General features: G+C 40.1%; 1 protein-coding gene across 4 annotated transcripts in view; it reads left to right on the forward strand.

The window, feature by feature from the left end:
- Window positions 1-26,840, forward strand: part of CABIN1 (calcineurin binding protein 1) — a 4,301,447-nt gene that overhangs the window by 4,049,693 nt on the left and 224,914 nt on the right. For 3 of the 4 annotated variants that reach the window (XM_044068840.1, XM_044068839.1, XM_044068843.1), the window contains one exon: window positions 12,815-12,991. In XM_044068840.1, the coding sequence (XP_043924775.1) occupies window positions 12,815-12,991 (177 nt within the window). The remainder of the gene's footprint in view (window positions 1-12,814; window positions 12,992-26,840) is intronic. The other variant, XM_044068841.1, reaches the window with a different exon arrangement.

Genomic DNA, 26,840 nt, shown 5'->3' on the forward strand with positions numbered 1-26,840 from the left:
CTCTGAGACGTATACGTGTCCCTCCAACATGTTAAGTCACAGATGAGGTTTAGATCCTTAGATTGGGTAATTCTTGTGCTGTTTGTTTTGCAGATGTGTAGCAGATTCTTCAGAGCTGGATCAGAGAATGCCTTGTAGGTTAAGAATAGATCGCCCCTCAGCAGTCTGTAGGAGACTGAGTACAGGGATAGGCACCGAGGTGGCCCAAATAGGACATGTTATTTACACCCTGTATTCTTTTAACAAGGAGCCTTTGTGGCTGCTTCAACTGTTGTGACTATTTGGTCAGGCACATGCTGAAGGGTACATTATACCCTGTTACTGGTCTAATGAGGGCTGAGTATAGTGGGACTATTGTCTCCTTAGGTCTTGATGCCGTAGCCACCCTTACTTATAAGTTGTGCTACACAGAAGGATTTTCTCACCACCGTGGGAAAACAGTGATCAAAGTTCAGGTTACTTTCAATCTGAATTTCAAAGTCCCTTACCACTGGGTCTACTCTTAGGTGAGTTTTGTCAGTCTTGTTATTTGCAGAGGTGGTCGTCTTCCCAAAAGGTATAGTTATGTTTTTTTTTTGTTTTTGTTTTTTTTTGCGTTAAGGTTTAGGCCATGGTTCTGGCACCAGTTATTTGTCTGTGTTAGACCGTCCTAGAGGCTATCTACATCTTTGGGGGATTCAGCGATTGCACCTGTCTAGCAGTCATCAGCAGATTTGGTCAGCCAAAGGTCCTCTACATTTGCCTTGATTTCAGAGAAGTATATTCCAAACAGGTGAGGTCCCAGGACTGAGTCCTGTAGGGCACTACTAGTAACAGGCCTGTTGGTGGAGATGGACTATCCCAATCTAAATTCATGTGTCCTATCCGCGAGACATTTGCTATCCATTGGATGGCTTAGGGATTTATGCCTAAATTTGTGAGTTTGTCTGTAATTCCCAGGTGAGTTTTTGTGTCAAATGCCTTTGCCAGGTCGAGGTAGATATTATGCACAGGTTTGCACTTGTCCACAGCTCTAGTGACTTCCTTGAAGAAGCCCACTTGGTTTAGACATGACCTGCCCATGCCGATGCCAAACTGGGATGGTTCGAGTGTTTAAAGTTTTCCTCTGTCTTTGTTTATTAGGTTCATGATAATTTTTTCTGTGGCCTTGCATATGCCTAGTCAAACTTGTGGGTCTGTAGTTACATGGGTCTGCTAATAGTTCCGCTTTGTTTAGAGGAATAACCACTGCAGTCCTCTTTTCCCTAGGGACAAAGCCTGTCTGAAGGCTGTGGCTGAATAGAGATTCTAGTGGGCCTCACAAGTCATATTTCAAACTATTTAAAATTGTGCTGCATCCTGCGATATTATCAGGACCCATTGCTGCAGTGTTGTTAGCTCTGGAGAGTGCAGTGAGGACTTTTCTTTAGTGATAGTTGGGGAGAAATGGTAGAGGGTATTTCCTGGGGGATATATGGGGGGGTGATGTCATAGACTGTAGAATTAATACCAAATAGTTTTCCTGTACCTTTGCTCTTCATGTGCTAAAAAGATTACGTTAGAGCAGATAGTGGATTAACAGAGCAGTAACTGGCCTCCCTGAGTCTAGGAGAAGGGGAAGTAAAAGAAAGATTAGAAAACATGATTATGCTATCGTCTGCTGAATTCTGAGGCAGTGAATGATTTAAATGGTGATACTGGGGTGGGGGAAGAAAAGCCCTTGCATTCTCAGTATTTAAACCTTTGCTGCTCCCATTTTTCCCCAGAAAGAGTACCATGTACTCTTTTATGGAGACTTTTTTCCCCCAACTTTCTTGTTTAACACATTTTCACTAGGCTTTGCAGAAAAAATGTACCTTGCAGAATGTTTTAAGTTGACTTTCAGCCAGATGCCAGCAGTTACAAATGTATTAATGCAGTATTTTTTAAAAAGGTAATGTCAGCAACTTTTTTTTTTTTGTATGAGATGTCACACCATTTGAATCGGTGACTTTATTTATCCCTGGTGTGGTGAATTTGGATCACTTAAGTTCTTTATACATGCATTCAGGTTTGATCTATCCAGTTCTGTTAAGTCACAAATATTTCTTTTAGTGACCCTATGAACAGCCAACACCATCAAGTAGAGAACAGAAGTAGATTGCTGGGTCTTTCTTCTTTATCTCTGTCACACACACATACATACACAGATAAGCGAGTTACCAGTCCCCGTAAACAATGTCTTTGGAATGTAGGTGGAATTCTGGGTATCTGGAGAAAACCCGCATGAATACAGGGAGAGCATGCGTACTACAGACAAGAAGACACCCTCAGCCGGATGTGTAATGAGTAACCGCTTGCTCAGAAGTGACAGTACTGTTCTCTGTGTCACTGTCCTCTTAGCTGCTATGTATTATTTTAATACATATACCAGTAAGTCACTGTTTTTTATGTGGAATTTGTGGTGTTTTGATTTGCAGACAATCCGTTGTACTTTGTTACATCTAGATGACTTGGCTGTTGGATGCTAGGGCCACAGTGAATTCGTAGCTACCATTCTGGTACCGAGAAGCTCCTGTTGCTAGTACTGACAAGTAGTTCTCACCTACCATGTGAGAGGCCTGGTTTTGACTCCCAGCCAGTGCATCTTCCATACCTCTCAACTATTCAGATTTTCGTAGAATGTCCAGGTTTTTGCCTCATGTTTTTGGTGTGTTCCTTATAAAATTTTTAGTTTTCTGGCAAATCATTGAAAGGATATGAGGACTGAAGTCACCAAATAATGACATATATTTCAGTTTCAAAGTTCAAATCCTTCAGAAAATGTATTTTAACACAAACCTTGTTACTCTAGCAACTTTCTAAGTTTATAAGAACAATATTTAAAATCTGTCCCTATTTTTGGGCATTTGTACTTTCATTTTCCAGGCTTTGTCCAGATTTCTTGCAGTAAGAGGTTGAGAGGTATGATCCTGGCATTTCTCTAATTAACATCCTCCACGAAACCCTTATCTACTTCCTAACTAACATACCCCCCTCCTAATAGATGCTAGGCTTATAAAGACTCCAGTAGTCATTAGCTTAGTAACATCCCATGAACCTTGGAGCCTGACCTTTTACTTCATTAAATAGGTTCCTGTATTTTCTGTGGTGCTGTAATCATGCAGAAGAACTTTCTGTGGAGGACTGTGATGGGAATAAATCCTTCTTCATTTCTGCTGCCATGCAGTTTATTTTATTTTTCTCTTGAGTTGTCATAACTTCTCTTTACTTTGGAATACATAACCATTTGTATAGGCAGCACAGGGACGCAGTGGATAATGTTGCTGCCTCACAGCAAGAGGTTTACTGGTTTGATTCTCAGCTGGGGTAACTTCTTTGTGGAGTCTCAGTGTCCTCCCTGTGTTCACCTGTCCAGTTTTCTCTCACATTCCAAAGACGTGCATTAAGTGGATTGGATACTCCAAACTGGCCATAGGTGTGAGTGTGCATTCAGGTGTGTGGTGTGGAAGAACTACTGTGGCCACTTTGCAGTGTAAACCTTGGCTCTGGATGATTATTATTGTGGAAGTGATACCCCGACCCCATGTGCAAAAATAGGAAAAAGGGGTTGTGGATGGATTCTTACCCAAATGTAACATTCACCATATACCTGTAAATTCCCAAAATGGACAGCTGTCTTCTGTTCAGTGAGAAGGTATTGTTTCTCTATGTCCTTGTTGCCAGTGATTCATTACAGTTGCACCCATCATGTTCCCTTAAAAAGTCATGTTTTAAATGTTTACCTTACTTCTATGGAGCAGATATATATTTATTCCAGTTGCCCTATTTCATACTTGTGGACCTATGAGCGTTTCACATAGTGAAGGAGAACTGGAAAAAGATGGTCATATGCGCAGCTTCCCATAGAAATCCATTATTCCTTTTTTGAGTACTTACCTCGTGGCCATTTTCAAGGATGCCATGGTGGGGGGTTACATTTATTCTTAGATTTGAAAACAGTGCCGAGTGATGGTTCTCACCCATGGAGAATACGGTTAATGATTCTAATGTAATGGATGCTGCCAAGACAAAGAAATCCAGGCATTTGTCATGGCTTGATAGATCACTTAGACAACTAATGAAAACTAGAGACTTACTTTGTAGATCCTATAAACTGAGAAAGAACCATGACCTTCTGCTTAAATATAAGCAGTTAGAAATGCCAAGCAATAATTAAAAATTAGACTAACCAAACAAAACTATTATCTCAGTCTGCAATATAAAAATAAAACAATCCTTCTTCATTCTGGAATACTATCAGGAAAGTCAGACTCGGCCATTGACATCCCATTGCATCTCCCCAGTGACCAAACTACACCAAATACTTTTGCAGTCCACTTTTGTTATTGTTAAATAGTCTGGCACATAACTGCATGCACCAACACTCAAGAACATCAGTACTGAGCCTTTATCTCCTTTCATAGGTTCATAAGTGTGTACTAGGCCAATGCCCTGGAGCCTTTACAAGCCTGGCCCATAGAAGTGCCCTGGCATCATGCCGCCGTTAGTTCCCGGTGCCTCTATCAAGTAGAGCCACTGGAGAGATCCCCGGGGTAAACTTTCTATTTCCCATCCACTCATCAAGATTTCTCTTGAAAAGGGCCAGTGAGGTGCTCTGCTTGACATGTATGGGAAGTCTATTCCAGAGCATGGGCAGTCTCTGGGTTATGAACCTGTTCCTCCAGCATGTTCTGTTGATTGTGATAATGGGGTTGAGATCCCTGGAGCATGTGGTGTGGAGGGATTGGGATTTCTTTAGGTGTAACATTTCTAACAGTGCTGGGTCAGACATGGCTTTGTAAGTCAAGCTGATATGAGACAGAAAAGCTGGTGTTTGTGTTTAAGGTGTAGGATCCTTTTCATGAGGTACTTTTATGGCCTTTCCAGCTGTCCCAGATGTTTAGTGAGGTACATGCCAAATGGGGCATTATACTCGATCATTGGTCTAATGAGGGAAGAGTAGAGAGAAATGATGACCTCTTTCTTCATGGATGCAAAACCCTTGGTAATGAGATGTGCCACATAGAAGGACTTTCTGACCACAGTGGCAGTATGGTGATCGAAGGAGAGGTTGCTGTCAACCGGTGTCCCCAGATCTCTTATAATGCCTTCAGTTTTCATGGGCTACCATCAATGTGGTTTTCCCAAAGGGAATGACAACACATTTGTTTGGCATTATGCTTAAGGCCTTGGTTTCGACACCAGTCATTGGTGTCAATGAAGCCGTTCTATAGGATGTCTTCATCACTTGGGGAGTTAATAATGGCTCCCAGCTTGCAATCATCAATGAACTTGGTCAGCCAGAGTCCCTCCGTGTTGGCCTGGACTTCTGAGAAGTAGATGGCAAACAGGAGAGGACCCACGACCGATTCCTGTGGGACTCCACTCGTGACTGGTCAGCAGTCTGACTTGGAGTCTGCTACTTTCACACTCTGGGTTCTATCTGTGAGCCAGTTTGCAACCCACCTAGTGATATAAGGGTTGATGCCTAGTTTGGTGAGTCTGTCAATAATTTCTGAGTGGGGAATGGTATCAAAGCCCTTGGCCAGTTCAAGGTAGGCTGTATGAACTGCCTTGCCGTCATCCATAGCTCTGGTGACTGACTCAAAGAAATCAACCAGGTTGTGCAGGCATGATCTACCCTTCACAAAATCAAATTGCGTGGGATCTAGAGTTTGGAGATTCCCTATATCCTTGTTAATTAGGTCCATGATGATGCGCTCCATAGCCTTACATGTCAGACTCGTCAGGCTAATGGGGCGATAATTCCCAGGGTCTGTAGTCGCTCCCCTTTTATGGAGAGGGATGATTGTAGCAGTGCACCATCCCATAGGGACAAAGCCTGAGGTGAGGCTGTGATTGAACAGGGCACACAGGTGTGGTGCTAGTTCACTTTGTAGTTCATGTAGAACACAACCAGGGATATTGTTGGGTTCCATGGAAGCAGTATTCATGGCCTTGAACAATGCAGCTTTAATCTGTACTGTAGTAATGCGGGGTGCCTGGCATTCTTCCAGTATTGTTATTGGTCCTTTGGGGGGGAGGGGTAAAGTTTACACTGAATCTGTCAGCCAGTATGTTGGCAATATGTGTTGGCTCAGTATAGGAGGTACCATTGTGCAGTAACTCAGAGCAAATCTGGGTATTACCATTAATATTCTTGATATAACTGCAGAAGGCTTTGTGTTTGTTTTTAGTGTATGCAACAATTCTGCCTTCATAGCTAGCTTTAGAGGTTTTGATGAGGGATCTCAACTTTTTGTTGAGGCTAATAAGGGAGTTTTTCCAGTCTTGGGACTTCACCTTTTTTTGTAACAGTTTCTTCCTTCTGTTATAGAGTTTGTTAATGGCAAGAGACCACCAGATTGGCTTCCTTTTTTTGGAGGAGAGCGTCTTGGTTCTGTTAGGTATGGCTAGTTCCATGCATTTATGTATGTGTTCGTACAGTGCATTGCTGTATGATTCAGCAGTCATGCAGCTATTTTCCATTTGCATGGGTGCCATGATGTTAGCCACCTCTGTTTTTAGGAGTCCAAAGTCAGCTTTGGAGAAGTTTTTCATGGTGGCCACTTTTGTTGGTGGTGTGGCTGAGATGTGGATTTCAGTGGTAATTAATTTGTTGTCGGATTTAACTAGGGAGGAATTGACTATTGGTGTGGAACAGTGGTTGCTCATGTTAGTAATAACCAGGTCAAGGATGTTGCTTCCTCTAGTGGGGTAAGAATGAGCTGGTCCAGCGCATTGGAATGAATGCATTCCAGGAAGCGTTGGGCAAGTGTATTGGTGCATGAGTAGTTTTCCCAATTGATGGAGGGGTAGTTGAAGTCACCCAGTATGAGAGTGTTGGGTTGGACCCTAATAGTTTCCAGGGTGCTTAGGAACATGGAGTGAGAGTCTTGGGACATGGTTGGGGACCTATAGCAGGCTACGACCTGAATCGCCATCTTACCCACTGTTAGTTGTACCTGCAGTATCTCCAATGCATTATGCTGGTCTACTAGTCTGGAGGTGTGCATATCCTTTATGAATATGGAGACGCCATTGCCTTTGGAGCTTCGGTCCATGTTCTGGGGCTGAAAGGTGTGGAATGAGTTATAGCCTGGTAGTGCAGGGATGCTTTCTGCTACTTTAAACCAGGTCTCCATTACAACACAAATATCGATGTTCTCCATTTTGAAGAGTGCTTCGAGTGAGTGCATCTTGAGATTTAGACTTCTAGCGTTGAGCAGCATGACCCTCAGATTGCATTTATTTATAGCTGCTGTTGTGGTAATTTGATCTTTGGAACACTGCCTAAAAAAGGCACTATAGGTGTGGCAGGACTTAGCCAGTATCCGGAAACCTAAGGGTGACAGATACAGGCCATCTCTGGCAAAGCATCGAGGTCAGTCACGTCATGTCATCCCAAGCAGACAGATACTGGATCCTCTTAGAATGACACCAGAAACTTAGCCAATTGTTGAAGTCAGTCATTTTCTGCTTGTACTGTGGTATCATTCTGGGCAACGGTAGGATGCTGCTCAGAGCTAGGGTCATACCTGCCTGGGCCACATAATCCTAGAGCTCCTCCATGGCTCTTTTCATGTAGTCCAGTGATGACAAATGACCTTGTACTAAGAGCCTTTCATGTTCAAGACAAAGTATGTGACATTAGAAAGCTGCTAAAGGAATGAAACAATATGGATCTCCATCAGTGGATACATTCCCACTAGCCATCTTAAAGCTTATAGCCATATTGCTTACCCACTAATGGTTATAATAAATAGGCTGTTAGTACAAGGTCATTTGTCATCACTATGGAAAGAGTCTAAATTTACCCCACCCCCCACCTTCAAGGCAGGTGGAAAGGATCAAGTTGGCGATTATAGACCAGTTCTCAGCCTTGTATCCAAAATGCTAGAAAGAGTGGTACACTCTCAACTATTACAACACCTGTTAGGAAATAACAACAACAGTCTGAGTAGAACTCAACATGGCTTCCTCTCCAGACATTTTACGAAACTGCAGTAGTGAAAGTTACAGATTATATAGCTTTGGACTACGGTAAGGGCAATACTATTGCTTCCTTGTGTTTAAACTTCTCAGTAGCTTTTGATGTAGTTAGTCACACTCTGCTCTTGCAGAGGCTGCACAGCTACAGTAGATAAGTGCTTCAAAAGATACTTGTATAACAGAACCCAGACTGTATGCTGGAAGTGATCGTTTTCTTTTAGAATCTTACTGACATTAGAGTACCTGAAGACAGAATCTTGGACCCACCATTATTTACCATCTTCACTAATAATATATACCCCCATACAAGTGGCCTTAAACAGCTACCAATAATTCCACTTTAATCTACAGTGCTGCCCATGTCACTTTTCACATAACACATTAGTGCCTTTGACCTAGGCCTCTGTGTTGACAACCAATGAAAACAGAATTAATAAACTCACAGTATTTAGTGTAAAAGACATGTCAGCCACCACCTAGATTAATGATACCACCATCAGGACAGTTAGACAGTGCAAATAACGGGGCATGATCAGCAGTAATAAACTTACATTTTCTGATTATGTCACTCAGACTGTGCAAAATGTCCATAAAAGACTTGGCGCCCTACAGAGAAACAAGCATTATCTGATTATCTGATTAAAGAGTTGCAGCCTGATGGGTGGTACTGGCAAGGTGTGAATGGCCATGAGACTCCGTGAATGTAAGATATCTATGAATCTTTCATCAAAAAAGACCCTGGTGTACTCTGTGCTCTTATTCCTACTATTCTATGGAGTGACAGCTGTAGGGAACCTTAACAATACCATTTTTCAAAACTTAGAATGCACATGTTGCAGAATAACCCAATTTGTAGCCCTACCACAAACCAGCTTGCATGCTTGTGACAGTTTATACAGCCTGCAGTGGCTGTCATTCATCAGTAAACTGAATTACATCCACCTGAGGGTTACCCATAGGACTGCATACAGCTGGAAATATCCCTCACCATCTTTTCTGATCACTCATTACAAAACATTGATGCCCCTTAAATTATGCAATGAGAACTTGCTGACAGTGAAGAAAGCTTCCTCAAAAATAGGTGACTGAGCAACATGCTGCTACTTAACCCAGTCGTGAAACTCCCTGCCTGTACATCTAAGTGAAATACATGAACTCACTTCCTAAGATAAGTATAGGTCCCGTTTCAACACAACACTAACTTCTTTTACGTGTGGTGTTATGTAGTACTTACCATATTTCAGTGACATCAATGCTCAAATGTCACAGTTTGTACAGACATGACATACTTTGTGCCTTCTCCAAATTTTTCCATGCTTCTATTCTGGTATTACCGTCAGTTCATCGTCAGCCAACCTGCCTTCTCACCATGCTACCTAAATCGTTCTAACTTACCTCTCTCAGTAACTCTTCTGTCTCTCCTCTCCCAAACCTAAATGCAGTTGTCTCCCTCCTCTCTAATTGTATACAATGTAAATATGTATTTGTTACTGTGGGATAAAAAAGTGTCATCTGATGTAACCTACTGCAATTAATTATTATTGCATTAGATCTTCATCTAGTTACTGTTTTCCCTGGGTCTCCTATGAAATGTAAGTAAATCAAATAAACATAATCCCTTTTCCCAGTCCAGCACTGAACTGGGGACATTTGGAAGATGGTTTTCCTTATTCAGCACATTTACATCTATAGTCTGCTCTTCAAGTTCCGTCACTGTATGGGGGTTATATATTATATTGCTAGATTGCATTGCATTACAGTGCTTGTTTGTTGCTCTGATAATCCCTGAAATATTCAGAAGGCAGTAATTTACAGATAGTTAAATCTGACTATGATGTGGGTTGTCCATCTTCTTGGAGCATCATGATTTTCTGTAGTTGTCTGTACAGAGACCATTAAAGGTATCATTCACTCTGGCCATTTCGCTTAGCTTTAAGAATCTTTGGATCTGCGTAGGATGTGAAAGAAATAGTTTTAGAGTTGCAAGCGCTGTGGGCGGCTGCCAGGATGGTTCCTATGGCCGGGCAAACCGTAAAGCAGCACTTTCATCACTCAGGATTTAATTTTTGATACTTTGCTGCCCAACACCAGTGGTCTGTATACATGTGTTTAGTCACCTATGTCTATCATTTAAGATGCTAAATAAGCTGTGATTACTGCGTGTGCGTGTGTCTGTGTGTGTGTGTGCATGTGTGTGCATGTGTGTGTGTGTGTGTGTGTGTGTGTGTGTGTGTGTGTGTGTGTGTGTGTCTTATGTGTGTGTGTGTGTGCGTGTCTGTGTGCGTATGTGTCTGCTGTGTGTGCTTGTGTGTGTGTATGTGTGTGTGCTTGTGTGTGTGTCTGTGTGTGCGCGCAGCACATTATATTAAGTCTTTACTCATTTTAGAGGAAGCTAGAACTAAGCTAGAGAAGAATGGTCAGTGTCTGAAGGCGAGATGTGGAAACAAGACATCTGCAGAACTGTCGAGTGCACTAAGGCAGAACAGAGAATTTATGCCACAGATGTGTAGAACAGTGTTTTGGAGCTTAAAGAAGGAAGAAAAGTTAAGAGTATTGAGTGTCTGTGTTGGAATTTTACACAGAATAGCAAAGGGAGTAGCAGCAGTTTTAAAACTTAACAAGTGGGCTGAAGCAGTGTGTGTTGTTTCCATCTTTGAAAGCTACTACACTGCTCTCCATTGCTAATGCACATTCTGCTTTTGAAAATTAGTTTCCATTTTAGAAAGTACACCCAAACTTTGTTCAGAGTTTACAGAATGTGATGTTAATATGTCAGGAAATATCAATAACTAGCAGTTTCCAATTCTTAGGTATTTGTAGGTAGGAGTATATTTGTTGTAGGAACAGGTCAAGGAGGTATACATGACCCTAAATTTCTATATGAGGAAAAATAGTAGTAACCTATTAGTTTTGAATCTCATGGCTTTGATAAGTTAGTATTTATAATAAACATAAAAATAAATAATGAACAATACATGTAGTTGATGCAAAAGTGTATTGTTTGCCAAAACCACAAAACTCCTTCCTTTCAGAATTCATTCTTATCATTTGTAGAATTATACTAAGTAATATCCAGATAAGCATAGTATCAGTAACCTCATAGACCGTAGTATGGAATGGGTTAAGCACATACACAGAACTTGTTCTTTTTGAAAGGTTTGATGCATAAAAAAAGCTGAGTTTTATGTGCGTGAATACTTCGTAGTGGTTAAAGAGCTCAAGCTTGGGAACAGGTACTTTCCAGAAAATTAAAAACAGACAAAATGCAGTCAATTTATCATAGAACTGTGGCTTATATGTATGTACACAAAACTATACATCTGGATGCCGGCAATAGAGAGCACCAAACAGTAGTTACCATGGCAACAGAGAAGAGCGGTCTCAAAGGGAGAGTGGAGTAGATGATTATATTTTTCACTTGATGTTTGTCTCAGTAGGCATGTCGATGTTGCAAGGTACGTTATGTGCAGTTTTTAAAATTCATCAGTTTGGCAACATTCTCGGAGAGGGGACTTGGTAGTTCCCTGCCCATGGAGCAAACTGTAAGCTGGAATTTTGGTCTGTCTGCAACGTCTTTTAATATGATGTTTTGTGCATTGTTTTTTTTTTTTTTTTGTAATATTTTTATTCTTTTTATGTGCTTGTTACACTCCACTTATGAGCTCTTATGTACTCTTTTAGTTAAATAATATGTTGTGAAATTTATTCACTGTTGTGGGAACTACAGTCGAGAAAGGAAGGGATGAAAGAGAAATGTTTTACTGTATTCAAGCCTAAATCCATTTTTTCCTGATGCCAGTTATCATCTTGTTTGCTCATTCCTCATCTGGGATCAGTTCTAACTGCAGTAAGCTTTCTCATTAGTGGGGCATCAGTTGGCACCTGCTATGTCCGTGCACCCCTATGCATCAGCTGCTTTCGTGTGCTCCCCCTCCCCCACTGTATCAATGGCATAAATACATGCACACCCCAGTATCTCAGCTGGTTATGTGCATGCAGTTTGACATGGTTTCTTGGGTGTCTTGCTGGCAGTCTGCCCTTCAGCCATATAGTTTTCCTTTGGCTGTTAACCTGTGTCTGCTCATCTTTTGTCCTCCTGTGGCAAAGGAGGCATTGTTACTTAATGTTCCATTCAGGACCACCTTGCTACTGTTACTTTAAGACTAGTAAAGTGAAAGTTATGGTGTATACCACCCTATTCCTTGGTGTATACCACCTTAGTCCGTGGTGTATACCACTCTATTCCGTGGTGTATACCACCTTATTCCTTGGTGCCACTGGTCTAGCTCTGCTTATCCTTTCTTCATTGAAAGACTTTTCTCCTGGCATTCTTAGCTAGGCAACAAAATATGTAACTGCACTAAACTATCTGTTTGCACTAGCTTGATCCCTTTAGATGCTGACAAGTACCACGTTGTAGTCCTGCTGTTCCAAGCCATGTCCATCCTAAGAGTCTCATTTCCCTGCTTGGTCTGTGCTTTTATTGCACCACTGGGGTATGTAGACAGGATGCATTCCGTAGACTTGCAGATGCTGTTATACTAAGGGGTGTTGTCAGTGTTCTGCAACTTTAGTACATCTTGTTTAGGCAGTTCCTAAAAGATAACTTTGTAGCTGCTTTACTTGGACCATTTTGGAAAAAGTGTTGTAACTCTACTTGTGATTTTTCGTGGTTACTTACGCTGACAGAAGATTTGATTGTAGGACAGCTTGTGTCATATGTTCAGTTGTTAGACTGCTTTACTTTATCACTTTTAAGACTCCCTCTTCAGGACTTTTGCATGGGATATTCTGACATGGTCACATTGATCTTTTGTTCTAGAAGATGAGGCAGAACCGCCACTTGAAGGATCAGGTTTCCGACAGCAAGAATCACACCTTTGTCAGCAGATGAAAATGGCTACGGTTGCCCCATCTCATGACCCTACTCACTGGAAAACGGAGAATGCTTTCACACAGCGGGAATCCTTGGCAGATCCTCCACGTTCCTCCAGCCAAGGTAGGTTGCCATTCTATCTGCCAGTCTGTACCCATATGTCTGTACATGAGATGTAGCACCCCACTCCAAAGTCTGATTAAGAGCATATTATAGCAACTCCTCATTCATTTACATCTCTCTCCAGGCATATTATTAGTGCTGCCACCTAGTGTTTCTGAAAGTAACCACATGATGCACAGTAAATGAAAAACTGATTTTCAACCCATAAATGCCTTTGTAATAGAAGCTTAGTTTACTTACAATGTGTATACTGAGCAGGAAAAAAATACTAAAAGACGTAAAAAGGTATAACGTGCTTACACATTTTAATTATTTATGAAACATGTTCAATGTTAGAGGTGCAACAGGTAGCACACTGGCATTTAGTGGTGGAAGACTAAAAGGGTGTGGGTTCTATTCCCTCTCTATGTGATCAGAATGTTAACATTGCAGTGTAACATTAGGGGAGTGCTACAATTCAGGGCATGTCATCCTTTGAGTAAGGCATTAAACTAAGATCCAGTCTACGTGAGTTGGTGGTAGCTCAGGTGGATGTAAAAGATCCCATGGCACCTATCAAAAAGAGTAGGGGAAGTTCCCAAATGCTTTGGGCATATTTCCCATAGCAGTATAATGCCACCTCAGGTCTCACCTGAAAAGAGGCCACTAGCCTAGTGGAACTAAACCGGTCAGTAAAAGATAAATATAAAATAAAATAAATTTCTAGTCCTTTGAATACTTGTGTGTTGTGCCGTGGGCTTGTCATGTTGCTTGTTATTTTATCATGATTTTCTTCAGTCTTCTGGCCACCATACCTTTCTGCTCAGTAGTCTCAATCCTGAATGACAGCTACTTAACTGTGCTCACTTTCTGCTTTCACCCATCACTTTAGAAAACAGTACTAGCTGTTAAATAACTCTGGTGAGCAAAACTCCATTGAGAGTGGTGGTTCTGTTCAGCAACAAAAACTGAAGTTGAGAAAGCTTCTAGTAGTTTCAAGGAAGATTAATGCCTTAAAAACATTTTAAGATTCAGTTGGTGCCTTCTGTAAGTGGGTGGGAGATTTGCCAGTCTTTGTTGCTCGTCACTGCGGGGGCTGCTGGTGTTAACTGTTCAAGTAGGCAGAGGTAGTGAGCATTATCATTTAACAAGACTTCACCATTGTACTTAGTATGACATAGTTTCTTAGAGTAACGAGGCATGTAGACAGAATTTTGGGATGTGATGACTTGTTTGGATGATGCACTATGTAGTTACTTTTGCTGTATGACACACACACACCTTGTTCTGGGCGTTTTCTCCATTATTTGCAGATTTTTTTTTTTCAGTAAAAGTTTCAAAAGGCCAAGCTTATGCTTCTATCGTGTTTTGATGCTGTCGTATGTAAATGTGAGCAGTTGTGTTTCATCTTCATGTAGTTGTCTTTGCTGAATGTATTGCAAATACCCCACAGATATCCTGTTATTAATTCTCCTGTCATTTTGCATGTTTCTGTTCTTCCTTTAAAATGGAATATTTGTACTTTGTTCCATTTATTTTTCAAGAATTGTTGATTTCTAGCATCTTTTTTGTTGTGGCATTGGTAAAGAAATTGTTCTGTGCAAAACTTGCAAAAGTGCCTATCTCATCTTACTTGTTCCAGCATATTTTGCCATTTTGTCTCATGATCACTTATTCTAGTAAGCATTGTTTTAGTTTTATGCATGTAATAAATTGGTAAGAGCATTGTTTTAGTTTTATGCATGTATTAAATTGGTAAGCCTATTTAGGACACAGGTTTATGGGCACTTACTTGGTTATTGATCTGTGAGGCTGTTAAGATTAGCATTGCATTCCATTATAGTTTTTTGCCCTTACATTTTGCAAATGAATAGCCCAGAGGCAGGCAGAATAAGGAAATATTAGGACATTTGCTTGTTGCTCCTGCCCTTCAGAAACATGGGTCTTAGACCAGGGGTGAATTTACTTCTAAATCGGGAACCTTAATTTGGTTCCGTAACTTATTCAGACTCCTCCGCAGACGAGAATAAAAAGAATCAAACCTAGAACTGAGGGGCAGAGTTTGCTAGCCACCTGTATCACTGCATCTTACTCCCGAGGCTACCAAAGTATCAAACCTAGAACTGAGGGGCAGAGTTTGCTAGCCACCTGTATCACTGCATCTTACTCCCGAGGCTACCAAAGTAAAGTTCACGAAAACTTGTCTGGAAATTCATTTCTAAATGAAATACTTTTTAAACAAATACTAGCCCCATCACTGACTGTGTTTGTAGGGCTGCAGCTTGTTGGCATAGAACAGCACAACAGACCTTGTGTGTTTGTACATTTACAAATCACGTTATTTTCTGTTTAACTCACTCAGTTTATCCTTTATGATTATTCATTTCTTTTGCTATGTATTTTTTTGTTTTTGTTAAATGTTATCTATTTTTTCTGCTGTTAGCTGTTTTAAAAAAAAGGAAGTATTTTGCATATATTCAGAAGTCTAGCTTAAGCTATTCTAGGTAACACCCATGTATGGTACACCCTGCATGTCCCCACTGCTTCACAGGTCAGCTAGCTGGACACTGTCACCTGGAAGCATTGATGTAGGTGATAATGGTATTGTGAAGTTTCGTATTTGTTCTGGTCAGACTGAAGCCCCAGATTGTATGTCTTCCTTCTGCTGTCTGTTGCATTAGTTTCCATCATCCCCTCCACCTGTTTACCAGGAGATGACACACACACACACACACACACACACACACACACACACACACACTCACTCACTCACTCACTCACTCACTCACTCACTCACTCACTCACTCACTCACTCACTCACTCACTCACTCACTACTTCATCCTTATTATGTATGTCTAGTTTCAGGTATCACAGCAGAAGTTAACTTAGACAGGGTCCAGGCTTAGTGGAAGGGATAACTGTCATTATTACTCGACCACCCAGCATGGCTGTTTGGATTCTTTCCTCTTTTTGGAGGTTTGGATGTTTAGCACAGTCTTTCTGAGCTCTTTTTGCTTTCACTTAAGGCAAACATCTGTCTGTCAAGTATCCCTCATTGCACATCACTGAGGCTTCTATGGCACATACTCCCCCCAACAATGTTATAGGGTCATTGCTAGAATACTCGGTCCTTCCTGAAGTAAGATTGTAGCAATGCAGATGGATGTGTTAGCTCTGAACCAAAAGGGTTGACTTTAATAAGTTGCACATCATTTTATCATTAGCCTGAAAGTACAGCATATAATTAAAAAATAAACTCAACCGTAATGAATTGTAAAATATTAATGATCTGTGCACTTGCTGCATTAAAATAAATATCTAAACAAATTATTCTTAGTAAGTGTAAAAGAACAATGATTGAAGAGTTTAGAGTAAAATAATGAAATGTCTCCTTGTTTAAGACTTTCACGTTCTTCCCAGTCAGACAAGCTTATTTTCCTCTCTTTTAATACATGTATATGTATTTAGACTCCCAGAGCAGCCAAAACCCTAAGCTTCTATTTTCTCCTATCTGGGCCTCCTCTGGTAGAACAAGACACTGCTGCAGTTTTTTTTCTCCACTAACTTGTACTGCTTTTCTCAACAGTAATGATGCCACTGTGTTTTCCCACCTAACATAAAGGGAAGAGGGGCTGACATGAATTAGGGGGACAGAATTTTGACCCTCAGAGCACCAGGAGGGATTTCCTTCCTCTCTTTATCCTCTTGTAGTTGGTGCTTGGCATGGAGAGAGATCACAGGTAGCCTGTTTCAAACATCAGAATCAGCACCAGCCAGATGTCTGTCAGTATTGCTGCCTGTGACAAATTTAAATACCTTCACTGCCTAGATGTCTTTTAGTGTTGGTACAATCATATGATATGGAAGGACCAGTCCATCTTTTTCTAACTTTAAGTCTCTAGGCTGGCAGGACAGAGGTAGCTCAGTACCTAAAACTTTCCCAGGTCCTCAACCTCCCCCTTTTTTTTTTGCTAAATAATGTGTTGTGCAGGGACTGTCAAGATCTCTTGTGCAGCATGTAGGTGAAGTCACATGTGCCAGTATTTTATTTCAAGAGGTTTTTGATGGTATATCCCAAGAGTATTGCTGGAGGTCGCTGTGGTGGTGCTGCGGTAGCGTTGTCGCCTCACAGTAAGACGCTAAGACACTGTCCGGTTCGATTCTCAGCTAGAGCGTCTTCTGCATGGAGACATGCGTGAATGGGCGTACCTTCATTGAAGGTTGTGCGTCAGGCCTGGCAAGCCGGTACGTAAAAATCAACTGCCAATCATTAGCGGACCGGAGTTCCGCTGTGGTGACCCCTAACCGGGAAAAGCCGAAAGACACAAATAAATTGCTGGAGGTCTGTACTTTCCTGCTCCTTTATCCTCCCAGTTACTTCTAACTTCTTAATCCTTGATTTTAAGATTAGTAATTCTGTATTTTGTGACCCGACTTTCTCCTGCCACTGTTTTCTTCCCTTTTGGACCTTTCTGTGCTTGTCTTACTGACAGACATGTTTCTCTCAGTACATTCCTATTATTTTTCTTAATCTTAGGCAGAAGTACTGTAATAGTTGCGACTTAAGCTATTCAGATTTTATGGGGTATATAAAAGTGTTTGAATGACTGTTTTGATCAGAACTGCATTCCTTAGCCCTTGGGAATTTCATATGTGTTCTTATGTATGTCTTCGTAGGAGATGAAAGAGCCCACCTGAATTGTTCTGTCTCTAAGGGTTATGGGGTTCAGTGCCATTTGTAAACTTACTTTAGTCTGGTTCTCAGACACTACCGGTAATTTTCAGAGCAAACAATTTTTTTTTTTAATCTGGCTTTAATTTTAAGGAATATTTCTTAGCTGTGTTAAATTTGTAGATGCTTATGTTCATTTGTGCATGATTTTCAGTGGGCTTCACTGTGTTTTGTTCCAAGTTGTATGGGCCTTATTTACAGTCTGTCCCTCTAACCTGCCCAGTTCTAGCTTTGACGCCATTTGTGGGCATATATCAGTCTACTTCTTAGACACTATGTTACCAGCTGTAGTCCTATATTAGTCTGGTTCTAAGACTCTACTGGAAATTTTTAAGTACAGAAAAAAGGCTTTTCCCAACTAGTTTTCTTTCTTGAGAAATATCTCCTTTATCTTGAGCAATCCCATGGTGCAGAGGGATGAAGCCCTTACTGCAGTCCAAACGGTCTATGTTCCAGTAGCATAATGGGCACTAGAGAAACCGCACAATAAGTGCAGAGTTAGGTATAAACCTTTTTATCACCAGCTGGATAGCCAACTGGGTCACTGATGGGACCCAAGAGGTATAAAACAGGTAAGACCACCTCCACCAAGAGACCAGTCACTAGAGGAGTCCCCCAAGGCTTGGTACTGGTCCAGCTCCTTTTTTGGCATCTATTTCTGTGAAGTGGAAACAAACACTGAAGATTTAAGGCTGACTAAGTTTGAAGATTATTGCAAGTTGGGGGTTATCATAGACTCTCCTGCACATGCTAGCATTCTTCAAGAAGGCCTATGTCTGACTAAAACATGGTGCCAAAACCATGACCTTAAACTCAGTACTAAGAAATGCATAATTGTACCCTTTGGGAAGTCCAGCGTTCCTCCTAATTACCATGTTGATAATACACCCCTAAGAGTCGACCCAGTGGTCAAGGATCTAGGTATGCATGTAGACGGTAGCCTTACCTTTGACCATCAAATGACCACAGTGGTAAGTAAATCCTTTTATGTTGTGCAACTTATAAGTAAGGGCATGGTATCTAGGTCCAAAGAGGTCATTATCCCACTGTATTCTGCCCTTATCAGAGCAATCATAGAGTACACTGCTCCCTTCATGTGTACCGGACCAGGCATATGCAGTAACTAGAGAATCTCAGAGGTTCCTTACAGAAAGAGTAGAAGGCTTAACAAACCTGCCTTATGCACAGCACCTTAAAGCCCTTTCCCTCTAATCAGACATCAAATTCCCTATTTGACTGGATCCTAGTATCAAACCCTAGCAAATATACCACCACAGGTACAATGTCAGACTCTTTCAATGATCATCTCCCAATCTATATCACCACACATCCAGTTAAACAGCATATTTATAAAATAACTTACAACCTTTCCAAGTTTAACCCAGAAATGTTCATTACTACACTATCATCTATAAACTGGAACTTCCTAAAAGTCCTCCCCTTAGACACTGCTGTAAATGAATTCAGTACAGTTTTTCTAACTATCCTAACCTTGCACCTCCTAGAAGAAAGAGACTAAAAACAAATAATGCAATTTGGCTATGTAAAAAGAGTGGAATGCTAATGCAGGATAGAGAAAAAGCATGAAAAAATGGCAGCCATATAAACCACTCAGAGTGCTTCACAGTTGTACTAAAAAGCAAATAAATGAAGACAAAAAAATAGTAACTTTCAGAGTAACACTAAACACAATCCTAAAAAAACTTTGGACATCCATTAAAGAAATCTTGCATCCTGGCCAAAAATTCAACCCAAACCACTCTCCTGATAGCTCACCACTTGAAATTGCTATGCAGTTCAATTCTTATTGAATAGATAGTATAGCATCTCTAACCAAGGATTCCACAACATCTAATCCCTTCCTTGACCAACAGCTACATATCACCACATCCACTCTTACCTTCAAAACTGTGCCCACATCCTATATAAAACTACACCAAGCTCTTCTTCAGCTGATGACCTTCCAAGCAAGTACCTAAAAATAGCAGCCGCCAATAGCATTGCCTTTTCTGTCCTTATAAATGGGTCAGTTCAGGAATCACCCATTCCTTCTCCCTCTGGAAAAAGTCAAACATTGAGGCAATTCAGCAGACATTAATAACTTTAGACATATAGCAGTCTTATCTCCCCTTGCCAGAATACTTGAAAAATTTATTCAAAATAATCGCCAGACTATCTCTTGCAGGAAACATTCCTATCCCGTACACAACATGGCTTTCATCCATCCCATATTATTAGCACTGCCCTTCTAACCTATATAGATACTGTCATTAAAGCTAGTGATAATGACAAACTAGTCTCTTCCTTATTTCTAGACTTGTCTAAAGCATTCATCACAGTTTGTCACAGCAAACTTCTAATGTCCTGAGTAGGTCACTGTCAGCCCATCCTCATGTGGTTCAAAAGATACTTGACCAATAGGTATCAGTCAGTAAAAATGGCACTCCAAACTCTTTTCTTACCTCCCAATCACCACAGGTGCACCACAAGGCTCTAGACTCTATGCTTGGTCCCTTCCTCTTTAACATTTTCACCATCATCTTCTATACATCTGCACAACAGGCCAACTAATACAATATGCAGATGATTCCACTCTCATTTGTACATCTGCCAACATGGTACACCTCCAAAAAATTACTCAGGAAGTTCTAACAACTACTGCAACATGGTGTCTTAACTCATGCTCCACCCAAAAAAGACCAAACTACTACTTTTATTCCCCAAATCCCTCTCTCATGAAAAAAAAATTAAAGTCCTCTCTCTTGATAATACAACCATTGAAGTCAGTTCTCATATTAAATTATTAGTGGTAATAGTGGATGAAAATCCTACATTCAACCTGCGTATATATAATTGCATGAGAGAAACTCATCAAAAACTAGGGATGCTTTAGAGAGCCAAAGAAAGTCTCACTGATTTAACTAAAACTACACTTGTCAGTACTTGTCTCCTTCCCACACTTCTTTATGCCACTCCCATCCTCACCAACATCCAGGCTTCACAAACATTAAAACTTGAACAATGCTAAAACAAAGTTGCTAAATTTGCAGCAAATACCCCTTTCAGAACTTAACACTGTATAGCACTAAAAAGCCTAAATTGGTGAGAACTGCATCAACTAAAATATACACAGCTTCTTACAACCTATAAAATTATCCAACAACCATCTGCCTCTCCAGCACTAAAAATATTCTGTACAACTATGCTCCCAATCGGTCATTGCGATCCAGTGACCAAAAACTCCTGTCTGCAAACCTCTGAAATCTGCTGGGCTTTGTCTGTAGCTGTACAAGGTTGCTAATGCCTGGAACTCCTTACCTGTATCCATCAGGTCTATACCTTCCCTCCCATCATTCAAAATCACCCTGAAAGACTCCCTAGCTAAAATCTGGCTCTGTTTTGCTTAAAACCGGGATAAACTATATCCCTAAATGTGAACGAGTGCCTTTTCATTCCTTATACCTTCTTACTTTTCCTTCTTCACTTACTTCCTTACTTTTATCAAATTCTGTTCCCTGACTTTCTCTCTAAATATACCATAAACCTTTTTTTCCCTCAGTTTATATTCTAATTCCAGTTTGTATTAAACTAACTTACCTTTAATTTCTCTACAAACTGTCTTAATATTTCTGTAAATATTGAGTCATATAATTTGTATTATGTATATTTTGTTATAATTATTTCATAGGTAGGTACTAGGCTATCGGCCCAAGGGCCTAAGTAAGCCTAGCCAACAAAGTTCCCTGGCTTACGCCAACCCAAGAAAGTTAATTTCATGTGCCCCTGTTGAGCAGAGCCACAGATTTAAACTAAGATTTTTTTTTTGGATGATTGTAAAATTATTATTTTTTAAAATGTTTTGTAATTGGAGCTTTTCTCCCCGGAGTTCTGTTGAAAATGGGCTTCTCCTCAGTCGGACTTGCATGGTAATCAAATGTCAGTAAATAAATATAGACTGCGGAGGGGTGATCTATGCCTGACTTATAAGGCATCCGCAAACCCCACACTTATGAATATCCTGCATATTCAGAGGTCAAACATTACCAGAAATGCAAGGTCCAGGTACCTCACTTTTGTCTGTGACTTAAAAGATAACTTGCAGGAGAGACAGATATTTGTCCCAGAGACTGTCTGTCTTGTGGAACAGGCTTCCCAAACACGTGAAGCTAAGTTCGTGTGTTACCCAGTTTAAGAGCAAACTAGACCAGTGTATGGGGGACTGAAAATTTACACTGGGCCTGACACCCATGTCCGTTATGGACGGAGGTAGCTTATAAATGTCTGGCTGTCAGTATCCTGTTTGGATACAGGATGCCATTACTTTTTTGGTAAAGTTTGGCTAGGCTTAGAAGCCCCCCCCCCCAGGTCTATAACTTCGTAACATTCTATGACTCTACAAAGACTGGTAGTGGGGAGGAAGGGAGGCAGCCTAGGTTCACTGCTGTAGCAACATTAAGAGCCTGGTGAGCTACATGCTGCAGGCAGGTGTACTGTGTGGGTGGAAGTTGTGTGTGTGTTGAAATGCACGTGCACCTGCCAACACAGCAAATTACTTAGTGCCCAAGGTTGTTGAGGGGCAGTGGAGGGCTAGGACACGCTACACACCTGCAGTATGCAGATGTTGAAACTGGCCTGTGCTTCCTTTTGCTAACCTAACCCTTCAGCGACATATTTGCCCTCATTCTGAGTTAAATGGAACATTTTCTTTTTGGACCATCTTTCCAGCTGGTCTAGCTTAAGTGTCAGTTGTGGTCTTGTCTCTGTTGGGATCAACGTGGTCAGTGATGACCTCCTACAGTGATTTGATCTTAGTGTTGGAAGTTGGAATGCAGGGCTCTTCTTGAGCCTTCCTTTTCATATTACTATCAACACTGGGGTTTTTGCTGTCAGTCCCCTCGTAGGCTCAACTCCAGGGCCAAACATCTCTTCGACACTGAGTTTGTTGCTTACGCTGTTGTTGCTAGGCTTTGGTGCATATTTGAATTCCTGTGGATTGGCACGAAGGAAGTCTTTCTCCCTAGGTGCCAGTTTGGAGTTGGATTGCCCATACTGAGCCCAGTGTTAAGCTTGTAGGTAATGGAACTCTTTCAGCATCATGCTGTTCATTGCCAGATTCTCTGTGGTATCAAAATGATGTTTTGGAGTCTATTTCTTTGACGTGAATAGGGTTTTCATTCAGAGTTGTCCTCCTCCGATCCAGACCTTAAAGGGATTTTTTTTGTCTCTAGATTAACATTAATGCTTTTTTCCATGACCCTGAGATTTTGAGCACATTTCATCAGACACTTAAGCAGTTCTACTGTTGCTGTCTTTTTGATAGTTTGAACGTATCTTCAGTTCTTCTGGTCTCACAAGTACTATCCTGAGTATCTATCTTTTCTGTCCCTGTTTTAGTGTGCCTCCCCACAAGCATCAACTGAACCTTGAATCCCTGCCTGTTGTGACAGTCAGGAGTTTAGATTTGTACTGATCTGTTTATTTCTTTACAGGGTTGAAGTTTTTTCAGCTGTCTTCTATCGCAGATTAATGAGACTGGTGACTTTGTTGTCTACTTAATCTGAACCATTCACCAGCTAGCTTTATAGTGACCACTCTCTCCCTCCTTTACAAAGCAAAGGTGTGTGTCCATTGTCCTAAAAGTGAGCTTGCCACTGCACAGATAACCTAGAGGGAATGCTACTTTACATGTGGAATGTGACCCTCCCCTGCTGTCCTGCAGACAGGTGTCCCTACTCGAGTATTACTCAGGACCTATAGCCTGACATATACCTCTTATCTCCCTTTCACTCCTGTTTGGAGGGTGAATCTGTTCCATAGGCAGGTGCATCCTACTTGTACCTGTCCTTTATCTGTAGTCTTATGCAGTTTACATGCAATGTGTGGCCATCCTGTGCTATCCTGCAGGTATCTCTCCTGCTTAAGTTTTGCCTAAGACATACAGCCTGGAAAATTCCACAATTAACCAAAATCCTCATTGTCTTTCCATGTTCTTTACTGAGGACAGATCTATTCTCTAGGAAGGTATTCAGTGGTCCGTATATAGACTTCCACTTAGGTATTATGTTCTCGACTCCGTGAGTGTGTATGTATATGTGTATGTATATAGATGGGTCTAGGACTATTCACTGAAACACATTTGACTGCGCACAATTCACTGAAAACACATTTCACTGAAAGTTATATATGGCCTTTTCCCCACTGTAGTGTGACCCTGGAGTTAGAATATATAGTAAGGGGGGTGAAGCCCCCCCCACCTATTTTAAATATTTTGAACTATACACATGGATACTTGCAATTTCAATAAATTACTCTTTTCTAAACTTAATATTCATCCAAACTATTTGGGGGGCCTATGGCCTCCCGCACACACTTACTATATATTCTAACTCCAGGATTGCACTACAGTGGGGAAAAGGCCATATATAACTTTCAGTGAAATGTGTTTCAATGAATTGTGCTTTCAGTGAATAGTCCTAGACCCACATATATATATATATATATATATATATATATATATATATATATATATATATATATATATATATATATACATACATATATATGTATATAGATAAATATAATGAATCTCGAAACAATTAACTGCATACATAAAATACCAACATTTAAAATTCCCAAAACAACCAAAATGTTTTCACACTTTCCTCTCAACAGAACGTTTATCTGTAAAGTGAATAAATTTAAATGTTTATTGTTGGGGGGAGGGTCAAGCACACATTACCTACCCCCACATGGAGACAAACTTGCACACAACCCAGAAGTTAATATACCAACTTCAGACTCACAAACTCAAATACGTGAGAAATCTGTCTGAAGAATTAAATTATTGCAGGCACCAGCATTGATTTCCTGCATTAAGTAAACTATGCAATACAAAAATGCACTCCAGCACAAACATTCTCCTATGAGAATCATATTACACTCAGACAACTATACAGCAGTCAAACAAATGTAAGTTTGGACTATAATGTGTTCAGCATTTCACACAGTAGTACAACCTTGTCGACAAATGCACTCTTGACTTTTCACTGTGTGTGTATACATATATATATATATATATATATATGTGTGTGTGTGTGTGTGGGTGTGTGTTTGTGTATGTATATATATATATATATATATATATATATATATATATATATATTTATATATATATATATATATATATATATACACATATACATATATATATATATATATATATATATATATATATATATATACACACACACACACATATACATACACACACACACACACACACATATATATATATATACATAGACGTACACACACAATTTTGTGTGTATGTATATATATATATATATATATATATATATATATATATATATATATATATATATATATACACACACACACACACACACACACACACACACACACATATATATTTGCTTTTTCTTGTTGCTGTGTCTTTTTTTTTTAATGCATGTTTGTGTTACTCAGTGCCATGAATTATTTCATATACTAGGCTTGGGAATGATTCTCAGAGTTTAACAAGATGACCTGTACCATCACTGACAGTACCCTTTATTGGTACTGAACTTTTCTGCTTCTAACTGTATCTGTTTTTATGCCTGTGTAGTTTATTTAGATAAGACCACTCTTTTTCTAAAGTTGCTGTAAGGAATGTTGTTAGACATTATTTTCAGTCAGACTAACATTTTGTTTTAAACTATTTCACTCCAGTTGGTCTGAGCATACTTATTCATCCATTTATTTCTTCAGCCTTTCAGGCACAGCTGCAGATTAACTTGTCATGGTCCCTTTGTCAAGGTGATCTGAGATTACGTATTCATCCTGTTATTACTTCATTCCTTCAGGAATGTGTACAGATTCAGTTGCCATGATTCTTGTGCTAAGGTGGTCCATCCTGTACTTAGGAACTGCCGAATTTCTGTGCTAAGGTGGTCCACCCTATCCTTAGAGACTGCCAAATTCCTGTGATTAGGTGGTCCATCCTACCCATAGGGAGTATCAATCAAGTTCACTGCCTATAGCAATTGTTGCTAGCCATGCAGTCACACCCCTTTCACTTTCTAGGTTGTCAGTAGTGCACATGGTATCGCACTCACCTTTCTTGCAGAAGGCTGTGGGTTCTGTTTCCACACTAGACAGATCAATTGCTGATACTACAGTGCAGCATAAAGGGGGCGCTGCACTCAAGTGTGCCGTCCTTTGGATTAGATGTTAAACTGAGGTCCCATTTGCTTGAGTTGATGGTAGATCAGGTGGATGTAAAATTGTATTTATTTATTTATTTTACATTTGTTGACCGGGCTAGTCTAACTGGATATATGTCCATTTTCAGTAGAGGCCCAGGGAGAAAAACTCCAAGCATGAACAGTGACAAAGTTTACCCTATTACAAGATCCCATGGTACCTCTCAAAAAGAGTAGGGTTTTTTATTGATGTATACATTACATTTTTACATTATTCACATCTATTTACAAGTCTTCATACATCATAAATTTCAATTTAAGCATTCCCCCACTCTTTTATCCACAACCAAAACATTATTTTTTCCAAAAGTTTTGTCAAAGTCCATTTTCCATTGTATTTAATTTCATTTAGTCTCTCATTCCATATAGTCCATGAAGCATAAAATATTACTCTGTCCATTTTTTTCACTTCTTTCTGTTTTCATGCATTCTAATAACCAAATTCTATTGTCCATATTTATTTGTTCAAATTTTAACAAGCTTTTCACCCTATTATTTTTACATATTTCTTTCCACAAATTATTAACTCTTTCACATTTCAAAAACACATGCACAGTAGTCTCAAACTCTCCACATTTAGTGCATATTCTATCTTTTTTTTTTTTTTGGTATGGCATATTTGCCTTAACTGGCAATTTTCTAATAGTCTCCATAAGAATCATTACATTCTTTAATCTTTTTACAGTTATTATAACTCATGATTGTGGCTTTTTTCTTACTATTTCTAAATATTTCCATGGATCAATACAGTAAAATGCTTTCATAGTGCTTAAGTACCATTCCTTTCTATTTTTCTCACATATATATATTTTTTATTTTCCATAACATAATTTTGTTTTGGTACTCTTTCATTTCTTCATTCACAACGCTTTTACT

The sequence above is a fragment of the Protopterus annectens genome, chromosome 4.part0 (assembly GCF_019279795.1).
Source record: "Protopterus annectens isolate FY-2018-M chromosome 4.part0, PAN1.0, whole genome shotgun sequence".
In the NCBI taxonomy this organism is placed as follows: domain Eukaryota; kingdom Metazoa; phylum Chordata; order Ceratodontiformes; family Protopteridae; genus Protopterus; species Protopterus annectens.